Source organism: Myxocyprinus asiaticus, chromosome 5 (assembly GCF_019703515.2).
Source record: "Myxocyprinus asiaticus isolate MX2 ecotype Aquarium Trade chromosome 5, UBuf_Myxa_2, whole genome shotgun sequence".
NCBI classification, from domain to species: domain Eukaryota; kingdom Metazoa; phylum Chordata; class Actinopteri; order Cypriniformes; family Catostomidae; genus Myxocyprinus; species Myxocyprinus asiaticus.
This window is the reverse complement of record NC_059348.1, coordinates 6,570,987-6,586,135: the sequence shown is the minus strand read 5'-3', so window position 1 is coordinate 6,586,135 and position 15,149 is coordinate 6,570,987. Positions and strand designations below refer to the sequence as shown.

At 39.4% G+C, this 15,149-nt stretch overlaps 2 protein-coding genes across 2 annotated transcripts in view; both read right to left on the bottom strand.

Moving 5' to 3' along the window:
- The window catches only part of LOC127440767 (gastrula zinc finger protein XlCGF57.1-like), a 75,224-nt gene that overhangs the window by 3,220 nt on the left and 56,855 nt on the right, over positions 1-15,149 (bottom strand). The gene's annotated exons all lie outside the window — the stretch shown is intronic.
- LOC127440846 (gastrula zinc finger protein XlCGF8.2DB-like) lies at positions 741-15,091 on the bottom strand. Its single transcript, XM_051697825.1, has 2 exons — positions 14,840-15,091; positions 741-8,236 (listed from the first exon to the last, which is right to left on the bottom strand). Exons 1-2 carry the CDS (start codon positions 14,922-14,924, stop codon positions 7,290-7,292), a joined length of 1,032 nt encoding a protein of 343 aa, XP_051553785.1. The 5' UTR covers positions 14,925-15,091; the 3' UTR covers positions 741-7,289.

Genomic DNA, 15,149 nt, shown 5'->3' with positions numbered 1-15,149 from the left:
CGTTAAATGAGCTTAATATCTTAGTTTCTTTGTTTAATCAACTTCATCCTAATTACATTCAAAGTGAATATACAAGTTCAATACTTATATTATCTTTTAATATTATTGATAACCATGGAAGTAGTTAGGGCTATCCCATTGTCAGAAGTAAAACAAACTGCCATTTGGTGGTAAATGGCCAGTTGATGGTCAGAGACCAACATCTGATCCCTCTATCATATTCAGACTTAAGCTTTTCTCACACGCAAATCACAATTACGGTGACAATCTAACACATCAAGAAATATTTATTTTTATTTTTATTATTGGTCACAATGAGCTGTGAATTACTGGTTATCAGTATTGGTCCAGAAATTACATATCATAGCATCCTAATGATTACAACAAGAATAAATGAACATAATTAAGAAGACTGCAAATACCTTTTGATTATAACACTTACAAGTGAATGTATGCAACATTAATTAGCCAAAGAGACAGGGGTAAACCCAACCCTTCAGCTATTACAACAACAAGAAGACAGATGGCAAGAAATCTTGTGTAATGTAAGCAGTGCAGAGTTTCTGGTAGTCTGTCAGTCATGTAGTGAGGGCACGGCTCAGTGACGTGCACAGACCATAGCAGGGACAGGGGCGGAAGAATGAAAACGGGCACTGATTTATTTAATTTTTAACAAGTAGTAATTATATATACTTGAGTAATTTCTTTGCTTTTTGAGTATTTAAGCATTTTTATTGTAGTAAATAATGTATAATTTTATTTTATTTTTTTTTTCATTTTTCTCCTTTACCATAAATAACAGCCAATTCTGTTACATTTCTCACAAAAAGCACCATGGTATTACACTTGTTTATTTATTTTCAGACATGGTCTGATAACGTCTCCGGTTACACATGTAACCTCGGTTCCCTGAGATGAAGGGAATGAGACATTGCGAGAAATCGCTTTGGTGATTCCTCCTCCGAGGACCTAGTTGAAGCCCTTGTACAATAACATCAATCCTGTGATTGGCAATGCTGTTTGAGCCCAGGCCCATTAGGCGCGCAGTTGGCCTACGTAAGCAGGCACAAAATCACCATTTCTTCAGAATTTTCTGACTGAGGGACGAGAGTGCATCATCATCGATCCTCCACCTGGTTGGCTAATGGTTAGACAGAGACCTGGAGAGGACTTCAAGCCACATTGTCTCGCACCCACTGTGAAATTTGGTGGAAGACTGGTGATGATCTTGGGGTGCTTCAGCAAGGCTGGAATCAGGCAGATTCGTTGCAGGGGCTGGAATCGGGCAGCTGCTTGAATTTTTGCGCCAGGAGTGGCATAAAGTCACCCAACAGCACTGTGAAAGACTGGTAGAAAGCTGTGATTGAAAATCAGGGTTATTCCCCTAAATACTGATTTCTGAACTCTTCCTAAGTTAAAACATTAGTATTGTGTTGTTTAAAAATGAATATGAATTAGCTTTCTTTGCATTATTCGAGATCTGAAAGCACTGCATCTTTTTTATTATTTTGACCAGTTGTCATTTTCTGCAAATAAAGTCTCTAAATGACAATGTTTTTATTTGGAATTTGGGAGGAAAGTCAGCACTTTATAGAATAAAACAAAAATGTTAATTTTACTCAAACACATACCTACAAGTAGAAACTGATAATTTTGCAGTGGTCTCTTAATTTTTTCCAGAGTTGTACATATATCAGGTAGCCTGTCCATAATAAAAGGGCTTGGGCTCACCTGCTGAGTGTTGGAACATTAAGCGCTCTAAACAGAGAGGACTTGTGAAGAGATGGACACCACATCTAGGTTGTAAAACCTAGCGAACATGCTTTGTGAAGACCAACCTGCTGCAAAACAGATGTCCTGCGAGGACACACCATTTGTCCATGCCCATGAAGAGGCCATACCACTAGGTAAATGTGTTTTCACACCAATAGGGCATCTCTCGCCATGTGATTCATAAGCGAGGGCGATTGCATAAATGAGCCAGTGAGAGAGCCTTTGCTTGGAAACAGACATGCATTTTGAGCATCCACAAAGAGCTGATCCGACAGCCTAAACTAGAGGGTGCACTCCACGTATGTGTGTACTGCCCGCACAGGGCATAGCAAATACATCGACTGCACCTCATCCGAATTAAACGGTGGGGGAAAGAAGGCTTGTAGGCGGACCACCTGAGCTCTGAAGGGTGTGGATCGAACCTTAGGCGCATAGCCTTTTCCGGGTTTGATGGTGGCTTTTGAAAGACCCAGCCCAAATTCCAGTCAGGAGCTGTCAACCAACAGCGCCTACATATAGTATCACCCACCCGTTTAACTGAGGCCAGAGCCAACAAGAGTGCGGTCTTTAGAGAAAGCACACGCAACTCAACAGATTCTTATGTTTCGAACGGGGGGCTCGTGAGTGCATTCAGCACCAGATTTAAATCCCAAATTAGGCCTGTAGCAGGGTGAGGGGTGTTTAAGCGCTTTGCTCCCCTAAGAAACTTTATGACTAGGTCATGTCTGCCTATAGAGGAGCCAGCATCTGGGTGTGATATGCCGACATAGTCGCTACATAAATCTTAAGTGTTGACGGGGTAAGACCTATGATCAGCTGCTCTTGAAAGAATGTAAGGATCTCAGCTATGGAGCAATTCACTGGGTCTTTGCCACTCGAAGAGCACCAATTTGCAAATACACGCCTTTTCAGTGCATAGAGGTGTCTCGTGGACAGAGCTCTAGCCTGCAAGATGGTGTTAATTACCGACTGAGCTGATTCTGGTACGTTCAACGTGCTCTGTTCAGGGGCCACACGTGTATGTTCCACAGTTCCGGCTGGGGATGCCCTATGCTTGAGAGAGGAGGTCCTTCCTCAGAGGGCTGTCCAGTATCTCCATCATCTACTGAAACCAGGATTGATTGGGCCATTTCGGCACAACCAACAGAACCATTTCCTTGTTCTCTCGGACTCTGCAGATAACAGAATGGAGGAGGTGTACCGGGGAAAGGTTACTTGCGTTTCACAGGACATTTGTGTGCCAAGGCGTCCACCCCCAATGGGGCTTGGAACATGAGTACCAGAGGGGACAGCATTTTCCACAGAGGCAAATAGGTCGACTTCCACTTTGCCAGATACTTATCAAAACCTCAGGACCATATGAGGATGAAGTCTCCATTCCCCTGACATCGCTCCTTGGTGCAGCTGCATATCCGCTCCGCAGTTCAGGCAGCCCGATTAATGTCGCTCGCAGGAAGAGATGGTGCCCGCTCCACAGGAGAAGATGCTGTGCCAGGCTCATCATTGGGAGCGAACGAGTTCCACCCTGGCGATTTATGCACGCCACTACTGTCATATTGTCAGAACGAATCAGAACGTGGTGATTCACTATGTTGGAATGAAAAGCCTTCAAGCCTAGGGAGTCATTTCGTTTTTGTTTTTTTTTGGTGAGAAAATTGTCTATGTAAACACAGCACACAGAAACAACTTGTGTAACCTCCTGGCGAACTCCGGTGGGGAGGGAGAGTGAACATTGTTTCTATGGACACAACACACAGAAACAACATATATGTGTAGCCTCCCGGCGAACTCTGGTAGGGAGGGGAAATGAACAGCGTGAATTTATGTGTGTCTGGCTTCACCGAAGGCTCAGCTGTCTATGGCGAAGTCAGAGCAGCTGCAAGGACATGGCATCACCCCCGATGTCAGATCAGCCAAACGTAATAAGGCCATGCACTCCGATAGAGGGCCGGAGATCATCACGTGTATACTGTACTGGTGAGGATGCTACAAAAGATGATCGGGGGGGCCCGAAGGGGTTGCGCTGGTGCGAGATCTTCCTCGAATTCATCCATCTCAACCTTGCGGCCCCACCGTGTCTCCTCATGTGGTCCCTCAGGATTTAACACAAAAGCGGCGGGTGGGAGGGCACGGGAGGGTGGCATCGTCCCTCAAAACGCGATGCATACACGTGGCTCTTTTTATGGTATAGTAACACATACATACATACATGTATATATATATATACACTGTTGTGCTCAAAAGTTTGCATAACCAGAAATTGTGAAATTTTGGCATTGATTTTGAAAATATGACTGATAATACAAAAAAAACTGTCTTTTATTTAAGGATAGTGATCATATGAAGCCATTTATTATCACATAGTTGTTTGGCTCCTTTTTAAATCATAATGATAACAGAAATCACCCAAATGGCCCTGATCAAAAGTTTACATACCCTTGAATGTTTGGCCTTGTTACAGACACACAAGGTGACACACACAGGTTTAAATGGCAATTAAAGTTTAATTTCCCACACCTGTGTCTTTTTAAATTGCAATTAGTGCCTGTGTATAAATAGGATATAAAAAAGATATCCAAAGCCTTAAAAATGCCAGTCATTACTGTTCAATCACTTATTAAGAAGTGGAAAATTCAGGGATCCCTTGATACCAAGCCAAGGTCAGGTAGACCAACAAAGATTTCAGCCACACCTGCCAGAAGAATTGTTCGGGATACAAAGAAAAACCTACAACCTCAGGAGAAATACAGGCTGCTCTGGAAAAAGACGGTGTGGTTGTTTCAAGGAGCACAATATGACGATACTTGAACAAAAATGAGTCGAGCATGGTCGAGTTGCCAGAAAGAAGCCTTTACTGCACCAATGCCACAAAAAAATCCCGGTTACAATATACCCAACAACACCTTGACATGCCTCACAGCTTCTGGCACACTGTCATTTGGAGTGACGAGACCAAAATAGAGCTTTATGGTCACAACCGTAAGCGCTATGTTTGGAGAGGGGTCAACAAGGCCTATAGTGCAAAGAATACCATCCTCACTGTGAAGCACGGTGGTGGCTCACTGATGTTTTGGGGGTGTGTGAGCTCTAAAGGCACGGGGAATCTTGTGAAAATTGATGGCAAGATGAATGCAGCATGTTAACAGAAAATACTGGCAGACAATTTACATTCTTCTGCACGAAAGCTGCGCATGGGACGCTCTTGGACTTTCCAGCATGACAATGACCCTAAGCACAAGGCCAAGTTAACCCTCCAGTGGTTACAGCAGAAAAAGGTGAAGGTTCTGGAGTGGCCATCACAGTCTCATGACCTTAATATCATCGAGCCACTCTGGGGAGATCTCAAACGTGCGGTTCATGCAAGACGACCAAAGACTTTGCATGACCTGGAGGCATTTTGCAGCTATACCACCTGCAAGAATTTGGGGCCTCATAGACAACTATTACAAAAGACTGCATGCTGTCATTGATGCTAAAGGGAGCAATACACAGTATTAAGAACTAAGGGTAAGCAGACTTTTGAACAGGGGTCATTTCATTTTTTTCACTGTTGCCATGTTTTGTTTTATGATTGTGCCATTCTGTTATAACCTACAGTTGAATATGAATCCCATAAGAAATAAAATAAATGTGTTTTGCCTGCTCACTCATGTTTTCTTTAAAAATGGTACATATATTACCAATTCTCCAAGGGTATGCAAACTTTTGAGCACAACTGTGTATATATATATATATATATATATATATATATATATATATATATATATATATATATATATATATATATACACTCAGTATAAAGGATATAATATCTCCTGCCGGAACACTGCAGGAAGAGGGTGGTGTCTCGCTGAAGCGCCGCGTTGTTTAATGGCGAGCATCTGAAGCAAAGAACCCGTTCACCCAGAAGCATCTTTGATGGCGAGGCGGAGAGAATCTTCACTGGAACACTGCAGGATAGGCAGTGAGTCTTATTGCCGCAGGCACTGAGTTGTACAGGCGATGAGTCCTCCTGTCCGCTTCTGCAGAGAAGATCCCATCCGCTGAAGAAGTGTATCTCGATGGCGAAGCAGAGAGGGCTTCCAAGACAAGAGATAATGTCGCTGTCTTGAAGGAAGAAATTCTGAAAAAAATTATGATTTTTGCGCCGCTAATATAGGCCAACTGAGCGCCTAAAGGGCCGGTGCTCAAACACCATTGCCAATCACACGATTGCCATTATTGTACAAGGGCTTCAACTAGGTAGTCGGAGAAGGAATCCCCAAAGCGATTTCTCCCAGTGTTGAGTGAACGTAATCGAAAAGGAACCCCATGTTTTTGACACGTGTCATAGTAAAACCATGGTATTTTTTAAAGTACCTTGCTTGGAGTACCATGACAGTATCATGACATATGAATGTAATAATCATTCAGTACCATGTTATTACCCTGGTAACAGCACAGAGCTTTTTGGTTAGGGCTCTCATGTTTTTCTTGTCTAATAACTCTTTTCACTTTCTCTCGTCTCTGCTGCTTCCACTCGTCCCTCATCATCCTCTTTATGTAACTGACACTTCTTATATTACTTTCTCTTCATTAGTTTTAATATTCATGTTATTTTACTGTATTCTATCATTAATATTTATAAATATATAGGACCTTACAGCAATAATATGGCAGAACCATGGTAAAATGATGTCAAGATGGTACTATGGTTTTGAATGGTTATCATGGTAGACTACATGTCCAGAAAATGGTAATACCATGGTATTTTCTTTTTTTTTTTTTAAAGTGATTAGTCTTATGATTTATTAGTTTAAACAAAAACCAAACGAGCTTTGGCTGAACCAGACAGCATCTTCAGTTTATGATTGTGTTCTATACTCCTATTATAATTAATATATCCGTGTTCACTGCAAGTGTGAGATGTCAAAAATGCGGTAGCAATCATGTTTTATTCTTTTGATGAACTTACAACACAATACATGGAGTGGGCTTTTTATCTGACCTGTTACTCATCTGAGGTAACGGCACTTCGATGTTCCGGGCGAATTCCAAACTGCGTTATTACTCCCTTGAAGGGCAATGCTGCGGGAGGGGACGCCTCTCGAAAGCTCATTCAAAACGAACGTGAGAAAATTAGTCTTTTCTCGAAGGGTCCTTCCACATTAGCGAAGGGCAAATTCACACAGTAATGCCATGTTTCCTCCAGAGTACCCACTTCAAGGGCTCTGCACTTTGGAGAGAGTAGGGCATAAAGAGGATCACTTACGACTGGAATCCACCTCCGATCTGCTGTTGCATGCGCTGTTAAAGGCACCTCCGCTTCATTTTCTTTAACAAAGAAATCTCACAATAACACATTATTACTGTTATTGTGATATTATTATGAGATTTTAATTTTGTTTTAACTATTTTAATTTAATTATTAAAAATTCTCCCCTTTTTCTGAACGACCGAAAGTGCACCTTTAGATTTGTGAATGAAAGGGACTCGCGCCCCTGCTGCCCCCCTTCTGTGCACGCCACAGGCACAGCTTAAGGCTTCCCTTTTGCATGAATTTTCAGGTGTGAGCACAGATGAATTTTGAGTCTCTTTGCCTGTATGAAACCCTTTCCACACTGATGGCATGTAAACGGTCTCTCACCAGTGTGAATTCGCATGTGCAAACGATGTGCTTCTCTACGTGCAAAACTCTTTCCACATTCTTGGCATGTGAAAGGCTTCTCTCCAGTGTGAATTCTCATGTGCATTTTAAGGGTTCCTTTCCGTGCAAAAGCCCTTCCACACTGATGGCACGTGAAGAGCTTCTCTTTAGTGTGAACCCGCTTGTGCACAATAAGGCTTCCATTACAAATAAAACTCTTTCCACACTCTTGGCATGTGAAAGGCCTCTCTCCAGTGTGAATTCGCTTGTGCACATCAAGGCTTCTACTATAAACAAAACTCTTCCCACACTCTTGGCACGTGTATGGCCTCTCTCCAGTGTGAAATCTCATGTGAGTCTGTAGGTTTATTTTTTGTGTAAAACTCTTCCCACACTCTTGGCATGTAAAAGGGTTCTCTCCAGTGTGCATTCTCAAGTGAACCTTAAGACCTGTTTTTAGTGCAAAACTCTTTCCACACTCTTGGCATGTAAAAGGCTTTTCTCCAGTGTGAATTCTCATGTGCATTTTAAGATTTTCTTTCACTGTGAAACCCCTTCCACACTGATGGCACGTGAAAAGCTTCTCTTTTTTGTGAATTCGCTTGTGCACAGCAAAGCTTCCACTATAAACAAAACTCTTCCCACACTCTTGGCACGTGTAGGGCCTCTCTCCGGTGTGAATTCTCATGTGACACTTAAGACTTTTTTTGGCTATGAAACAGTTTCCACATTGAGAGCAGGTGAAGGGCTTTTTGACTTTTTTTCGTTCAGTTGATTCTGCGTTACATTTCATGTCCTCTTCATTTAGTACTTGACTTTCCTCTTTCACCTTCAGGTCTAAAGTGAAAACAACAAATTGTCAAAATTAATTTCAAGAGTGACAAGCATGAAATGAATGGATATTAAAGTAATGTATCATGATGTTTTATTCTTAACACATACAGTTCAGTTCCCTTCTAGGAAAAAAAGAAGAAAGGATTGAGTTTGACAAATCATTTTGGAATATACGTACAGCTGAAGCCCTGTATATTCTCTTTTAACCTGGTACAGTCTGTAACAGGTCCCACGCATGAAGGTGGGCACACATTGGATCTTATTTTTTCTTGTGGACTATCTGTATTTAATTTTGTTTTATATGATGTAGTGTTTTCCGATCACATGCCTGTTTTATTTGATATTTCTCTGCCATATCATGTGTCGGCATCGGGTGTTCCTGCTCATCGTTGTCGAGCTTTTAATCCCTCCACTGCTATACATTTTGCTGCTGCTTACCAAAATACTGTCCACATGCACTCTTTGTCCCTCCCCTGTTCTAATACTGAGGAGTTACTATCACATTTTTATTCCAACTGCAGTAGCATTTTAGATACTTTTGCTCCTTTTAAAATGATGCGTGTGAAGTCCAAAAATGAACCTTGGTTAAATGACACTACTCGCGCTGTCAGACGAGTGTGCAGGAAAGCAGAACGCAAGTGGAAAAAGGATAAGCTACAGGTATCTTTTGACATTCTAAAAGAAAACTGGTATATGTACCAAAAAGACTGTCAAAGCAGAAAAGACAAAGAATTTGACTGATATAATTTTAAGAAATTCACATAAACCTTGTGTTCTTTTTAATACCATTGATGCTGTTCTTAATGCTCCTCAAACTAATGTTTTTTCATTAGAAACCTGTGATAAGTTTTTACACTTTTTTGCAGAGAAGATTGCCTCTATCAGAGCACAAATTTCTCCCTCTTCTTATGACCCTTCGGTTACTACATCTTGTTCTGCTGTTTTTGACCAGTTTGAGCCGGTGTCTGTCTCCAACTTGAAAGAAAATGTCGATCATATGAAACCCTCAGGCTGCCCAAATGATGTTATTCCTCCTCGCTTTTTTAAAAAGACTTTTGAAACTACTGGACCGATGATCTAATTAATTATAAATAGCAGTCTTGCTACAGGTGTTGTGCCTTCAGAGTTTAAAAATGCTCAAGTGCAACCATTGATTAAAAAACCCAATTTGGACATTTCCGACCTTTCCAATTTTAGACCTATTTCCAAACTTCTAACAACCAAACCAAACATTACCAAACATATCTAAAATATTGGAGAATGTGGTGCTTTATCAGCTACAATATTTTCTGGAAATATATTCTCTTCAGTCTGGTTTTAAAGCTCATCATAGCACTGAAACTGCCCTTTTAAAAGTCTTTAATGATCTCCTTTGAATCACTGATTCAGATGACACTGTTATACTCATGCTTTTGGACCTTACAGCAGCCTTTGATACGGCTATATATAATATTCTAATTTCTCGCTTAGAGTGTTGTGTTGGTGTTAAAGGCATTGCTCTGGAATGGTCTCGATCTTATCTGTCCGATAGATGCTTTTCAGTCTACTCTGGCAGATGTATAACCTCGTCAGCACCCCTTCCTTGTGGGGTCCCACAGGGTTCTATTCTTTGACCGATTCTGTTCTCCCTATATATGCTCCCTTTAGGATCTATTGTCAGGAAATATGGCATCTCGTTCCACTGCTATGCTGATGACACCCAACTTTATTTACCTCTGAAGCGTAAGGACGCAAATTCCATAGAACCACTGGTGAGTTGTCTTTGTTTTTATTTCTTCCCGGTTTGACTACTGTAATGCCCTCTATGTTGGTGTTAATCAAGCTTCCCTCTCGCATCTGCAGTTGTTACAAAATGCTGCAGCTCGCCTCTTGACAGGGACATGCAAACGGGAGCATGTTTTGCCTGTGCTGGCTTCTCTTCACTGCTCCTGGTTCGTCTGAGGATTGATTTTAAAATCGTGATGCTCACCTACAAATCATTAAATCGTTTAGCTCCTACCTATCTTTCAGATCTCATCCAACCTCACGTTCCATCAAGGCCACTCAGGTCCGCTGACCATATGTTGATGGTTGTTCCCAGGGCTAGGTTGAAGCATAGGGGGTACCGTGCTTTTGCCGTTGCAGCCCTGAGGCTCTGGAATAGCCTTCCTCTGCATGTTAGGCAGGCTCCTACTTTGATTCTCCTACTTTGATTTCCTTGTGTGTGTTTTTGTTTCTATATGTTTTACTGTACAGCACTTTGGCCAACGACTGTTGTTTTAAATATGCTTTATAAATAAAATAAACTTGAAACTTTTCACTTACTCTAATCTCTGCTCCCTCACTTCATCCTGTCATCTCTGCTACTTTCACACTTACACAATCATCCTCTTTATAGAGCAAACACTTTCTATAGTACTTCATATTCATATAATTTTAACATTACGCACATGAGTCATTGAACACAAGATTGCTGTTAGGAGACAAAATGACATATCTCCTTTGTTTCTGCATTTTACGTGTTTCAGCCAATCATTTACTTCAGATTTCCAGTTCCTGGGCATTGAGAGGATCTTAACTCACAGGAGAGGGGGGGAACGAGACAAAAGATTATTACAGAGATATTATTTGAGTTGAAATCTTTAGCTAGGGGGATGAATGAAGAGCTGGACCTTGCTTGTTTTCTTTAATGTAAGTTTAACTTTTTTTTGGTCTTGTCTATGAAATGGTTCTTGGTATTTGGCATTTGTATTCTGTAAAGTTTCTTATATTTCAGTTCTGTTACTTCAAGAGTGTTTTTCTTTCTATCAAGCTCAGATGGTCTTAATGCCTAATTATGTGTATAGACAAAGCATGTGTTGTTGTTCTAAGCCCAAAGTATACTTCGATTTTGAACGTATACTCCATATGACTGCGCTCATTCATGGTCTTTGTCAGGTTAAAACACACTAGTCATTCGTTGTCAATAAACTGGAACATTTAGCAGTATTATTATTATTTTAAGTCTTATGCCTAATTAGTTTAAACAAAAAGTAAATTGGCTTTGGCTGAATCAGACAGCTCCTTAAGTTTTTGACAGTATTCTATAAAAGACATGTAATTTCTTTCTACATGTAAAGCAACACGGCCACTCCCATTATAATGAATAAAGCTGTGTAAATGTGTAAAACTGCATGCGTGCAAATGTGGTAGTAATCGGGTTAAAATTTTTTAATGAACTTACAGTACAATCCATAGAGTGGATTTTTCTGTCTATAGCGTAACGGTTAACTAGCATTTTACAACAGTAAGTCACCATTTGCGGATACTATACAAATGAATGGGGAGAGCCGTAATCTGACACCTACCTGTCGCAAAAATGTCCATGACTTCTCTGATAAAACAGCAAATATTGTAAACTCCACACATAGTTAATTCCAGAACGATTGTTTTGTGTAAAACATGTTGAAGATTAGTGGAAAGGTGGTCAATTCATTAAGTGACTGTATTAAAAGAGTATCACAAAGCAGTTGTAGTGGGCATGCGTCAAACGCGTTCGTAACACTCGCGGTCAGAAAAGTATACTTTTGAAAGGCGGCCGACTGGGTACGATCCGGAACGCAAATAAATAAGGAGAAAATAGAAGTATACCCGGCCTTTAGAATAATAGGGCTGCACACGTTCAGTGCTCGAGCACTCTGCTGATGATGAAATTTGCACCATGCATCCTGTACGCATATGCCAGGCATTCACATCTGACCGAAGTATACTTTGGGCTTTAGACCAGGGGTCCCCAAACTACAGCCTGTGGGCCGAATACGGCCCTCTTAAATGTTTTGACCGACCCGTGGCACCATGCCTGTCACACATTTAGACCGTAAGACTGACTATAGCGTGAGCCAATAGCATTCGAGTTCGGGCTGTTAAGGAGTATATCATTATTAGTATTACTTCCGGACTTTATTGAAACTCATAATTATTTTTTTATTATTATTTTTATATAAGTATTGTTGTCTTTTTTTGTACAGCTTGATAAAAAGTCATGCTCTGCAGTTCACAGTATGATAGATGTGCTTTGTTGTCATTTGTGAAGAAACGCTTATGATGCTTAAACACTGCAGTGCTGAAGTCTCTTTGTAGAAATGATAATTAGACTTGTTCCGATTGTGAATAAATGTGCAATTTCCTCGTTCAAAGCATAAAAGATGGTCATTTGGCACTATCTACTGGCACAAAAGCGTACTTTTCAGAAATGGTCAATGAACAAATCAATAAACTAATCTGAAAGAATATTTTTGGTGAACAGATTCAAAAGACTGGAGTCACTGAGATGAATCATTACCAGTACTGGATAGAGTACTTATTACAAGTTCTTTGAGCCAATGGATGGATCCACTGATGTAAAATGAAGTAGGAATTAACAGATTTTTTTTTCTTGTTAGCCTACAATAGAAAAACATAATGAAAGTTCTGTTGAAATGACTGGACCTTACCCCATCTTCATGTCTTGACATGCACACGTCAGTGAACAGAGATAGCATGAATGTAATGACAAAGTAGGCCTAACTTAAAGCAAGTTGCTAAGAAATGTATACATAAAATAAAGTTATTATTAAAATCATGTATCAATATTAAAATCATGTTCTGTGAATGGATTTTAATTGTAAAATTAATCCATGTAATAAAAGCAGAAGAATAATCTCTGTGACAAAAATGCCATAGGCTTACTCTGGCACCCCTTGAAAACACAACAGAGTGATCTGGCTTTGGCAGCAAAAGTTTAGGGACCCCCCCTGCTTTAGATGAATCACTTTCAAAAAGTACCATGGTATTACCTGTTTTTGGACATGTAGGCTTCCATGGTAACTATTCAGAACCATGGTATTGCTATCTTGACCCCATCATTGAACCATGGTTCGGCCACATTACTGCTGTAAGGTCCTAAATATTAATCACGGAATATATTAAATAACATCATATTCATCTGAAGTATTTAGAAAGTGTCAGTTCTTGAAGAGGACGATGAGGTCAGAGAGGAAGCAGCAGAGATGAAAGAAAGTGAGGAGTGATGAGACAAGAAAAGTTACCATACCATAGTACTAAATGATTCATATTTCATAATATTTTAAGGTAAAGTACTGTGCAAAAGTTTTAGTCACACAAAAATGTTGCATAGTGAGGATGTCTTCAAAAATAATGACATAAATATTTTTCATTTATTACTTAATGTCATACAAAGTCCAGTAAACATAAAAAAGCTCAATCAATATTCGGTGTGACCACCTTTGCCTTCAAAACAGCACCAATTCTCCTAGGCACACCTGGACACAGTTTTTCTTGGTTGTTGGCAGATAGGATGTTCCAAGCTTCTTGGAGAATTCACCACAGTTCTTCTATCTATTTCGGCTGTCTCAGTTGCTTCTGTCTCTTTATGTAATCTCAGACTGATACGATGTTCAGTGGGAGGCATTGTGGGGGCCATGACATCTCTTGCAGAGCTCCCTGTTCTTCTATACTAATTTTTCTATTTGCAAAAGTAATGTTTGGGAGTCTAAAATGTATTTTTCCTATTGACACACTAAAGCTGAAGACATAACCATTTTAAGACAAATGTTTTTGTGAAACATCTTAAGTGCCTAAAACTTTTGCACAGTACTATACTTAAAAAAAATAAATAAAAAAAATAAAAAAAAAGTTTTACTATGCCACATGTCCAAAACATGGCATTACAATTGATCATGTCTAAAATCATTGTAATACTGTATGTTTTGTAAGAAAGATAATAGAATTGGTTATTATTTGTGATGAAGGAAATTATGCAAAAATATGGATATTTAAATAATAATAGAAAAACACTTAAATAATGCTAAAGCAAAGAAATTACATATATTATATTGTAGCCCTGCTTTAAATTGTTTATGATTGCAGAAATTTAGTACTTAAAGGAATATTCCGGGTTCAATACAAGTTAAGCTCAATTGACAGCATTTGTAGCATAATATCGATTACCACAAAAAATTATTTGGACTCACCCCTCTTTTTCTTTAAATTAAAAAAAAAAAGAAGCAAATATCGAAGTTCCAGTCAGTGAAGCACTGATAATGGAAGTGAATGGGTGCCAATTTTTTATTTTTTTTTAAATACTGTTTCAAAAGTATAGCCACAACATGTAAACAATATGTGTGTTAACATGATTTTAGTGTGATAAAATAATTTACTAACCTTTTCTGTGTAAAGTTATAGCCAATTTTACATCTTCATTGCCATGACAATGTAATGTCAACAAAAGCTAAAATCCTAAAACGACTGTAAAAATAACGATTTAAACAACTTTACAGCTCAAATAATACATGAGTTTTAACAGAAGAATTAATGTAAGAACTTTTATAAAATTATTAACTTCACATTTCTGTTTAAACCCTCCAAAAAGTGGCCGCATTCACTTCCATTGTAAGTGTTACCCAGATTTATACTTTATTTTTATTAATTTTTTTTAAAAGGAGGGAAGAGTCAAATAAAATGTTTGTGGTAATGAACATTATGCTACAAATGCTGTTGATTGAGTTTAACTTGAACTGAACCCAGAATATTCCTTTAAACTTCATGTTCCTCAGCAGTCTTTATGAAGATTCAAAAACAAACACCAACCTATTTGTTCCTCCGTCTCTTCACTTTTTATTCTGCATGATTGTGTAATACTGATGTCTTCATTCTCTTCTTTAATAAACTCCATCTTTACAACAATGTGTCACACTGATTGTTTGGAAACGCGTTTATAATGAGGAGAACAGCTGCGGCATTTTCGTTTACTTTAATACGAAGTTCGTGCAGTTTGTAATAAACAAGAAAACAAGCACAATGCGTTCAAAGCTTTTCCTTCTTCTGAAGTTTAATGACGGTTGGCAAACCACCTTTTAGTGCATTACCGCCACTTACTGGACAAGAGTGAAAATAGTTA

Excerpts from the sequence above, each read along its gene's own strand:
- LOC127440846 (XM_051697825.1), bottom strand. The coding sequence starts at position 14,924 with ATGGAGTTTATTAAAGAAGAGAATGAAGACATCAGTATTACACAATCA. Across the intron at positions 8,237-14,839 it reads AGAGACGGAGGAACAAATAG|ACCTGAAGGTGAAAGAGGAA; the intron begins GTTGGTGTTTGT and ends TTTTCACTTTAG.